This window comes from Podarcis erhardii, assembly GCF_964252035.2.
Source record: "Podarcis erhardii genome assembly, chromosome: 8".
Lineage (NCBI taxonomy): Eukaryota > Metazoa > Chordata > Lepidosauria > Squamata > Lacertidae > Podarcis > Podarcis erhardii.
The window spans coordinates 1,251,323-1,262,536 of NC_138499.1; the positions used below are offsets into that span (position 1 = coordinate 1,251,323).

Below are 11,214 nucleotides of genomic sequence, written 5' to 3' on the forward strand. Positions count from 1 at the left end.
CTCTCTGCTTTCACAGAGAGAGGATGTCTTTTTTGTCAGCGTAGTTAGGATAATAAAACTCTTTGCAACGTAGCCCAAACCTCTCATCTCTTTCCTGTGCTGGAAAGGAACATGCCTTGGAGCCTTATCAAAGGCTCAGGTCGTTAAACACGTCAGGAGGCGATTTCGAAGGACTCGGGGGAAGAAAATGAGCTTTATCAGCTTGGCCGAGTGGAGATCCCAAGAGTCAGAACACTGAATGACAAGATCTCCCGCACCTCTGCTAACACTGCTTGGGAGCAGGACACTATGCCCTAATTAGAATCATAGAATCGTAGAGTTGGAAGAGACCCCAAGGGCCATCGAGTCCAACCCCCTGCCAAGCAGGAAACACCATCAGAGCACTCCTGACATATGGTTGTCAAGCCTCTGCTTAAAGACCTCCAAAGAAGGAGACTCCACCACACTCCTGGGCAGCAAATTCCACTGTCAAACAGCTCTTCTTACTGTCAGGAAGTTCTTCCTAATGTTTAGGTGGAATCTTCTTTCTTGTAGTTTGGAGCCATTGCTCCGTGTCCGCTTCTCTGGAGCAGCAGAAAACAACCTTTCTCCCTCCTCTATGTGACATCCTTTTATATATTTGAACATGGCTATCATATCACCCCTTAACCTCCTCTTCTCCAGGCTAAACATGCCCAGCTCCCTTAGCCGTTCCTCATAAGGCATCGTTTCCAGGCCTTTGACCATTTTGGTTGCCCTCCTCTGGACCCGTTCCAGTTTGTCAGTGTCCTTCTTGAACTGTGGTGCCCAGAACTGGACACAGTACTCCAGGTGAGGTCTGACCAGAGCAGAATACAGTGGCACTATTACTTCCCTTGATCTAGATGCTATACTCCTATTGATGCAGCCCAGAATTGCATTGGCTTTTTTAGCTGCCGCGTCACACTGTTGGCTCATGTCAAGTTTGCGGTCAACCAAGACTCCTAGATCCTTTTCACATGTACTGCTCTCAAGCCAGGTGTCACCCATCTTGTATTTGTGCCTCTCATTTTTTTTAATTGACTGCTTCTGAAAACAGCCTGTTGTGTCCTTAGCATGTGCCACAGTAACATGTCTTGAATCAGACTCCGCCCACCTCGTGCCTTCCAGGGGTTATGGACCACTCCCATCATCCATACAGCCTGGGTGTGGGATGTAACACAAGCAGTCAAGTTCAACACTTCCTGTTTGCCCAGAGTGGACACACAGGGGGGATGAGACTCCAGCCAGGAGGACTTCCTGTCACACCTGGTCTGGAGCATCCTTCCCCTGCGTGTGACCAGGTAGATGGGCGTGACCCTGGGAAACCCCATAAAAGGGCCGGTCATGCAGCCATCTCCCTCTTTGATGCCATGATCTCTTGATGTCTTTTGCTGTCTGCTGGTTCTCAGCCAGCAGCACATGGGCTCGTATCCCTACATGGGATGAACCCACTCTCATTTCTGTAACTACAAGCTAAAAGCCTGCCTTCAGGGAACCTACTGTGAGCTGAATGGAAGTAAACTTCTTATCATTATTTCAAAGAGAAGACTGCAGTGTCTTTATTCTTTTTAAGAGGGAACAAAGGAGATGTATGAGGAACAAACCCAATCTGGACAGGCCAGATTGGCTTGCTTAAGTGAAGAGAGAGAGGAAAATTCTCAGGGATGGTTCACACCCTGGCCGGCACTTTCTTGATCTCCTGCCCTCGGGCAGAAGATATAGAAGCAGGATTAGTGGCACCAACGGGGTAAAGAACAGCTTACAGTGGTGCCTCGCAAGACGAAATTAATTCGTTCCGCAAGTTTTTTCGTCTTGCGAGTTTTTCGTCTTGCGAAGCACGGTTTCCCATAGGAATGCATTGAAAATCAATTAATGCGTTCCTAGGCAGACCGCCTTCAGACCAGGTCCGGGGACAGTCTTTCCCCGGACCTCTTCTGAAGGCTGGTGGGGGGGGGGAGGACTTTTCTCCCCACCGCCAGGCTTCAGAACAGCCTTCTGAAGGCTGGCGGTGGGAAGAAAAGCCCTTCTCCCGCCGCCAGCCTTCAGAAGAGTTCCTGCAGGGCTGCCTAGGCTGCGAATAGCAGCCTGCTGCCGGGTGCGAGGGACGCTCTGAAGCAGAGCGCCCCTCGCCCAGGGCAGACATCTGCAGCTTGGGGAGCCCTGCCGGACTTCCCCACAGGGCTCTCCAAGCTGCGGATAGCAGCCTGCTGCCCCGCACGAGGGGCGCTCTTAAGCAGAGCGCCCCTCGGGTGGGGCAGACATCTGCAGCTTGGGGAGCCCTGCCGGACTTCCCCACAGGGCTCTCCAAGCTGCGGATAGCAGCCTGCTGCCCCGCACGAGGGGCGCTCTTAAGCAGAGCGCCCCTCGCGCGCCGGCAGACATTCACAGCTTGGGGAGCCCTGCGGGGAACTCTTCTGAAGGCTGGAGGCGGGAGAAGGGCTTTTCTTCCCACCGCCAGCCTTCAGAACAGCCTTCTGAATGTTGGCGGTGGGGAGGAAAAACCCTCCTCCCACCGCAAGCCCCGGGAAGAGAGGAGAAGCTGCGCGCCTTCTCCTCTGTTCCCGGACCTCCCACCGCAAGCCTTCAGGACAGGTCCGGGAACAGAGGGGAAGGCGCGCAGCTTCTCCTCTCTTCCCGGGGCTTGCGGTGGGAGGAGGGTTCCCCGCTGTCCCCGGAGATTTCCCTATGGGCTTTCATTTTGCGAAGCAAGCCCATAGGGAAATTCGTCTTGCGAAGCCGCTAAAAAATCGGAAAACCCTTTCGTCTTGCGGGTTTTTCGTTTAGCGAGGCATTCGTCTTGCGGGGCACCACTGTATATCTGTGGGCTGTTAGGCTGCTGAATGAAAAGATAACAACAGGGCAACTGACTTTGGTGGGTGTGCGTCAGTAAACGAGGGGAAGAGAGCTGAGGGGGTGGTGCTTGTGTAATCTCACTGTATACAAGTTGTACCAGTGACAATAAAGTATTTCAATATACTGTGGAATGTACTCTGCTGTTGACTCCCTAGCGTGAGGGAGGGAGGATAATATTTATTCAATATATCCTCTCCTACTACCCACAACATTCCCACACTAGGGTTGCTGTGAAATGGCATCGCAAAAACTGGAACATGCTGGCCTACATAGGCAAATGCAGGCCACGGGTTTTGACCACTGCTGGGATTTCATCGCCCTGGGCATTCCAGAAGAAACCCGGGAGGTTTCTCAAGGCCTCAAAGGGCACCCAGGCACTGCTGGGGAGCTGCACCCAGTCTAACGAGACACACCTCGTGCCAGCCTTTGCAAGAACTCTCCTCCTCTCCTGTCCTGGATGCCATACCTGGCTTGGGCGGCAGGCTATACACGTTCACGCCCAGCAGTTTGGGCCACACCTTCCGGCGGATCTCGTCCGTGAGGAGCCCGCCCTGGCTCAGCGCCGCGGCCCGGAGGCTCTCGACATCAACGGGGTCTCTGGTCAGGGCCTGGTGGATCAGCAGCCGCTTCTGCTTCTTCTGCAACCCAGGTGGCTCTGCGGAAAGGAAGGGGAGAATGACAGGGGTGGGTGCCAAAGGCTGTGGCAAGGGCCTTGGCGCCCGCACCCTGCCCAGGCTGGATGGATCCTCTTTGGAGGGTGGTCTGGTGCTGCCCAGGGCAAACGCCAGGGAAGAACAGCCTGTGCCAAGGACCATTGGGCAGAGCAATGCCCTCTAGGGACACGGCAGCCAAGACTCCTCCACTTGGCACAGGTAGGCATTGGCTCCCAGTACAGTGGTGCCCCGCAAGACGAATGCCTCGCAAGACGAAAAACCCACTAGACGAAAGGGTTTTCCGTTTTTCGAGGCGCTTTGCAAGACGAATTTCCCTATGGGCTTGCTTTGCAAGACGAAAATGTCTTGCGAGTCTTGCGATTTTTTTCGCTTTCCCCCCCTTTTTCTAAGCCGCTAAGCCGCTAATAGCCGCTTAGCCACTAAGCTGCTAATAGCGCTAATCTGCTAAGCCGCTAATAGGGTTGCTTCGCAAGACAAAAAAACCGCAAGACGAAGAGACTCGCGGAACGGATTCTTTTCGTCTTGCGAGGCACCACTGTACGTTTCCAGGCACAATTCAAAGTGTTGGTGCTGACCTTGAAAGCCCTAAACGGCCTCAGCCCAGTATACCTGAAGGAGCGTCTCCACCCCCATCATTCTTCCCAGACACTGAGGTCCAGCGCCGAGGGCCTTCTGGCGGTTCCCTCACTGCGAGAGGCCAAGTTACAGGGAACCAGGCAGAGGGCCTTCTCGGGAGTGGCACCCGCCCTGTGAACACCCTCCCTTCAGATGTGAAGGAAATAAGCAGCTATCTTATTTTTAAAAGACATCTGAAGGCAGCCCTGTTTAGGGAAGCTTTTAATATTTTATGCTGTATTGTTTTTAACACTCTATTGGAAGCCGTCCAGAGTGGCCGGGGAAACTCAGCCAGATGGGTGGGGTATAAATAATAAATTATTGTTATTATAAAAGGAGAAGACAAGACTCCCTGGAAAAGACCCTGATGTTGGGAAAGATGGAGGGCACAAGGAGAAGGGGACGACAGGGGACAAGATGGTCGGACAGTGGTCTCGAAGCTACAAACATGAGTCTGCCCAAACTGTAGGAGGCAGTGGAAGACAGGAGGGCCTGGTGTGCTCTGGTCCAGGGGGTCACGAAGAGTCAGACACGACTAAACAACTAAACAACAACAACATTATTATTATTATTATTATTATTATTATTATTATTATTATTAGCCCTTCAAGGAAACAGGGGCAGAAGCAGCTCGTATTGCTGCTACTTGACGTTATGCAGGGATGTTTAATTGTTTAAAAACCCACGTGCCACCTGGTATATGCCAAGGAGAAAGCCCCTGTCCGCAGGAATTTCCCAAAGCCAAAGAGAAGCCCTTGAAACGCCTCTGGTCCCAGGAACCTGTTCGAACCCTAGAATGTGAGACGATTGGGTGAATATTTTTGTCTGGGTTGACTCAGCAGTTGCTAGGAGATGCTTGGGAACAGCAGCACCAGAGAGCCAGGGGGGGCTGAGCTATTGTTGCTGCAGAACTAGGCTGAGATGAGATGGCAGGGTCTCTCCCTGGGCTCAGCTGAGAGACCTGAAACTTTTGGCTCCTCCCCTCCTTGAACCGTTTCCCTTCCAGCTTGTCATTACAAGAACTCTGCAACTAAGAACTAATTCACGGGGTTGCTTTTTTTCCTCCTCCCTACCAACGCCTTTTCCTTTCGTGTCGTGTCTTTCAAACGGTAACCCTGAGCGCAGACACAGTCTTATTGCGGATATTTGCAAGCTGTTCCTTTTTCAGGCCAAAACCTGCATTTATTTATTAGATTTACCGTATTTTTCCCTCTATAACACGCAGATTTTTTCTCCTAAAAAGGAAGGGGAAATGTCTGTGCGTGTTATAGAGCGAATGTGTGGTCCCTGGAGCCGAAAAATCAGGCAAAAAACAAATCGCGGCGCTTCACGGAGAAGGGAAAACTGAAAAGAGGAAGCGGCTGCTTTCCTGCATTCTGCCTCAGGGTCTTACTGCCCACCCTCCTCTGTTTCGTTGCTGTGTTTGCTGAAACGGAACAAAGAGCAGGGAAAGCCCCTCCCCTCCAGGCAAGCTCCGGTGCTGCTGGGGGAGAGGGAGAGAGAGGGGGGAAGGGAGAGAGAGGGGGGGAGGGAGAGAGGGGGGGGAGGGAGAGAGAGGGAGAGAGAGAGAGAGAGAGAGAGAGAGAGAGATGGCTGGCTTGGGTGGGGGAAAACTTTTGCCTTTCTTTCCTCCCTCCCGTTAAATCCCTCTCCTGCATTCTTAGCCAGCTGCTTCTCTGCACACCCCTCTAATGTCCCTTCTTTGTTTTTCCTTCGCTCCCCACTTAAAATGTGGTTACAAAGCATAGATCCACATGGATCCTCAGGATCTTTGCATTGGGTCACCCCAAATTCACCATCAGATCACATAGCATGTCCATGGCTACAGCCTGCCCCCCCAAAATCACGCACCCACTGTTGCCTGGGGCTGCAATGGTGCAAAAACGTGGTTAAAAAGCATGGATCCACATGGATCCTCAGGATCTTTGCATTGGGTCACCCCAAATTCACCATCAGATCACATAGCATGTCCATGGCTACAGCCTGCACCAAAAAAATCACGCACCCACTGTTGCCTGGGGCTGCAATGGTGCAAAAATGTGGTTAAAAAGCATGGATCCACAGGGATTCTCAGGATCCTTGCATTGGGTCACCCCAAATTCACCATCAGATCACATAGCATGTCCATGGCTACAGCCTGCACCAAAAAAATCACGCACCCACTGTTGCCTGGGGCTGCAATGGTGCAAAAACGTGGTCACAAAGCATGGATCCACAGGAATTCTCAGGATTTTGGCATTGGGTCACCCCAAATTCACCATCAGATCACATGTCTGTGGCCACAGCATGAAGCCCCAAAATGATACATCCACTGTTTCATTCAGAATGTTTTTTCCCTTGTTTTCCTCCTCTAAAAACAATGTGCGTGTTATGGTCAGGTGCGTGTTATAGAGCGAAAAATACGGTATATGCCGCCCTTCATCGTAAGATCTCAGGGTGGTTCACAGAATGAAAAACAGATGAATCTCAATGGTAAATGCACGCAACACTTCTTAAAAATAGAAGTAACGCTTTGAAAAAAATAAATGCAAGCTGGGAACCATGAAAACCTACTTTGGCAGCTGCAGGAATGCTTTCAAATATGCCCAATTTAATTTAGGTAGAATGGGTTATTTGGTGTCAGATTCAAGTGGGAGCCCAGATGAACCGCTAAATCTCCTGTTTTCTGCTCAGCAGAGGCTTCCCCATCCATCTCTGCCTGCTAGCATGAGCTCCGAGGCCTGAATGTCAAGACCATGACCCCCCCCATGTGTTATGGGTGCCAAGGGACACCCCCTCGACTGCATCAAGGGACTTCAAAGGGGAAGAGGCCTCAGGGGCCTCGGGTGGCTGTAGGAGTGCAAATATCCAGAGTGTGGGGTCAGGTGGGATTACTGTGAGGAAATATAAAATATGCATCAAGCCGTTGTGTCCGCCATGAATGCATTGTGTTGACTGGGTTTGATACACTGACAATCATTTCTGATCAAATCCCACAACCCTCTGCATCTCTGGCCATTTCCTCTACAGCCCATTTTTCTCTCTTCACAAGTCACGTACACAGCCCAGGTGGGGTTGGTTGAAATGCTCAGAAGAAATCTGATTGGTTCTTACGAACACTCTGTAAAAAGCTCTTTTGTGAATAAAACGACCTGGGCCAGGGGCTGGAGGCACGCAGAGATTATTATACGCACCCTTCCCAGAGTCTTGCTGGTTCAAGCCTCTATGTGTATTCTTATTAATCAGAGTTCAATCCTTCCTTTACTTTGAGAATGCCTCAGGTGGCCACAGAAAATCCTGGCTGCTGCTGCTGCCAGCTCTGGCACCTTCTGCACAGAAGTCCAAATCCGGAATGAATCAGGGAGGGAGCAGAAGCCAAGCGAGAGAGCCAGTGCCAAGCGGGGGCTATTGGCCAGAGTGCAGGACAAGAAGTGGGGAGAGACAGGTTCAAATCCTGCGCACCTCTGAGAACCAGCTGCTGGGATTCGCAGGCGGGAAGTTGTGGACATTCAAATGAGCTGGAAGGAGGATAAAAGAAACCACTTCACACAGCCAACAAACGACGGAACTCCCTCCCACAGGAGCCAGTCAGGAAGGAGAGAAATTCCTGCCCAGTTCAAAGCTTCAAATCCCAGGCAATCTTCCAGGCATGGCAGAGCAGAGTTAAGCTGCGGAACTCACTCCCACCTGAGGCAGTGATGCCGCCAGCCTAGATGGCTTTAAAAGGGTGTTGGACATATTCATGAGGGAACAGAGGGCGATTGGTGGCTCTTAGCCAGGGTGGCCACACTTGGCCTCTACAGTTGGAGGCAGCCATGAATCATAGTTGCTGGAAAACATAAGAGGCAAGAGAGCTCTTGTGCTCAAATTCAGCTCACAGGTTTCCCACAGGTCACTGTGAGAACAGGGTGCTGGACCTAATGGACCCCCTCATCTTTCTTTTCTTTTCTTAAATAAGACTCAAGTTACTTTCTTAAAAAAGGTAAAGGGACCCCTGACCTTTAGGTCCAGTCGTGGCCGACTCTGGGGTTGCGGCGCTCATCTCGCTTTACTGGCTGAGGGAGCCGGCGTGCAGCTTCTGGGTCATGTGGCCAGCAAGGCTAAGCTGCTTCTGGCGAACCAGAGCAGTGCACGGAAACGCTGTTTACCTTCCCGCCGGAGTGGTACCTATTGATCGACTTGCACTTTGATGTGCTTTTGAACTGCTAGCTTGGCAGGAGCAGAGACTGAGCAACAGGAGCTCACCCCGTCGTGGGGATTCGAACCGCCAACCTTCTGCTCAGCAAGCCCTAGGCTCTGTGGTTTAACAAACAGCACCACCTGCGTCCCTCTTACTTTCTTATCCTTACTTAATTAGGACGCTGACTAGGAGACCCTCAGCCCGTGATGGTCCCTAGCCTCCCTCAGAGAGCTGTTGCGAAGATCTGCAGCTGGGGAAGAAGGAACATTGTGCCCTGAACTCCTAGGAGGAAGGGCGAGATGACAAAATAATGAGATCAGCAAAGATCTTGCCTTCGGGAGCGAGCATAACAGCCCAGAGCCCACCAACTGAGCTCTGCCTACTGAGCACGAAGGATTCTGTGTTTCTGAATATTTGCCAATGGCCACTTTAATCTCAATAAATTCCCCAAATAAAGAGCCATATGGGAGTGAGTAGCCTCCCTCGGCTGAGGACTAGCCGCTTGTCATTCTGCTTATTGCATAACTCTAAGCCTCCTTCCTGGAGTCATCTGGGTCAAAGGATCCAGCAGTTGCAGAAGCAGCAGCAGCACCCACGGGTGCTGTCACTGCACTGCAGGGCTGCATCCGCAGCCCGATTCCCTCTGCTGGGCGCAACAGGGAACAACCGGGCGAGATGGAGCTCCAAGCCTGCTCTTGCCTGGGGTGGGGGTCAGGCAGAACACCTGCTCCGCATGCAGAAGGCCCCCTGCTCCCACATCACCTCTCTCCAGGGAGGGCTGGGGAAGACTCTGCTGCCCAGGGTGGCCTACATGCAAGCCGAGGGCCCAGCGCTCAGCAGAAGGCAGCTTCCTGCATTGCAGCGGGCTGGACTGAATGACCCTTGGGGGTCCCTTCAAGGCCGGATTTGGGTTTGATGAGGCCCTAAGCTACTGAACATAACGGGGCCCTTTATATGTCCAGCTGTCCTTTGTCAACACTGTTTTATGTGTTGAATATATGCTATATGATAGGGACGCGGGTAGCGCTGTGGGTTAAACCACAGAGCCTAGGACTTGCCGATCTTTTTTTTTTTAAAAAAAATAATTTTTATTAATTTTACAACATAAACACAAAACAAACAAACATAACACGACTTCCCCATACCTCCCCTTCACTGCATCCTTGTTTTAAAATTTTTTAGCAATCCTTCATCCATTTTTATATTTAATTCTCTTTAAAATTTTCTTGAGCTTAAATTTTTACAGCTGTAATTCTTTATATCAAATCCCTTGACATCTTAACATTCCGAAATTTTACAACAATTTTTAAGATAAATTTTAAATTTTTTCCAGTGTCTCTCTCCTCTGGTCACGAATTCTGCCGGTCATCTCTGCCAGTCCCATAAATTCAGTCACCTTGGTCTGCCATTCTTCCAGAGTAGGTAGTTCTTTAGTCTTCCAGTACTTTGCCAAAAGAATTCTTGCTGCTGTTGTTGCGTACATAAAAAATGTTCTATCTTTCTTTGGAATCAGAGCCATGCCCAAGAGAAAAGCCTCCGGTTTCTTTGCAAATGTCCACTTAAGGATTTTCTTAATTTCATTATAGATCATTTCCCAGTAGGCCTTAATCTTCGGGCAGGTCCACCAAAGATGATAAAAAGTTCCTTCGCATTCATTACACTTCCAACAGTTGTTATTGGGCAAATGATATATCTTTGCAAGCTTGACTGGGGTCATGTACCACCTATAGATCATTTTCATTATATTCTCTTTTAAGGCACTACATGCTGTGAATTTAATACCTGTGGTCCATAACTGCTCCCAGTCAGCAAACATAATATCATGACCAATATCTTGTGCCCACTTAATCATAGCTGATTTGACCGTTTCATCCTGTGTGTTCCATTTTAGCAGCAGATTATACATTCTAGACAAATTCTTATAGGACTTGCCGATCAGAAGGTCGGCGGTTCGAATCCCTGCAACGGGGTGAGCTCCTGTTGCTCGGTCCCTGCTCCTGCCCACCTAGCAGTTCGAAAGCACATCAAGTGCAAGTAGATAAATAGGTACCACTCCGGCGGGAAGGTAAACAGCCTTTCTGTGCGCTGCTCTGGTTCGCCAGAAGCGGCATAGTCCTGCTGGCCACACGACCCAGAAGCTGTACGCCGGCTCCTTCGGCCAATAAAGCGAGATGAGCGCCGCAACCCCAGAGTCGTCCGCAACAGGACCTAATGGTCAGGGGTCCCTTTACCTTTTATATACTACAGTGGTACGTTGGGTTAAGAACTTAATTTGTTCTGGAGATCCGTACTTAACCTGAAACTGTTCGTAACCTGAAGCACCACTTTAGCTAATGGGGCCTACTGTTGCTGCCGCGCCGCCGGAGCACAATTTCTGAAGCAAAGTTCTTAACCCGAGGTACTATTTCTGGGTTAGCAGAGTCTGTAACCTGAAGCGTATGTAACCTGAAGCGTATGTAACCCGAGTTACCACTGTATATGGTAATTGATGGACCTAATCCAAAGCCATTTGCCACTGTTGCTGTATGTAGGTTTCGTTTTATTTGTTTTTTATTTGATATTTTGGGAAGGTACATGCAGGGTTCCCCCCCCCTTTTAATTTTTGGGGGCCCCCAAGAGAGTGGGGTCCTAAGCTAGAGCTTGTTTCGCTTCGACGTCAATCCTCCCCCGGGCTCCCTCCTTGCAGCCGTCGGGGCTGGAGGAGGAAGCCGAGCTCCTTCCTCCGTGCCCGGCAGCCCATCCCGGGCAGCTCCGGGGGTGGCAGCGGCTCCCCAGCTGTGCCCGGGCTGCAGCGGCTCCCCGGGCCCCGGGCGCCCCTCTCACCTCCTCCTGCCGGGGCTCCTCCGCCGCCGCCGCCGCCGCCCCCGGGACTCCGCCGCCGCCGCCGCCGCCCGCTCATCGCCCCGTCCGCCC

At 51.2% G+C, this 11,214-nt stretch overlaps 1 protein-coding gene across 1 annotated transcript in view; it reads right to left on the reverse strand.

Moving 5' to 3' along the window:
- Positions 1-11,214, reverse strand: part of LOC309348773 (TBC1 domain family member 20-like) — a 31,013-nt gene extending 19,799 nt beyond the window's left edge. The window contains exons 1-2 of the mRNA XM_081874516.1: positions 11,125-11,214; positions 3,320-3,508 (exon numbers count right to left, since the gene is read on the reverse strand). Coding sequence (XP_081730642.1) covers positions 3,320-3,508; positions 11,125-11,200 — 265 coding nt within the window. The 5' untranslated portion in view covers positions 11,201-11,214. The remainder of the gene's footprint in view (positions 1-3,319; positions 3,509-11,124) is intronic.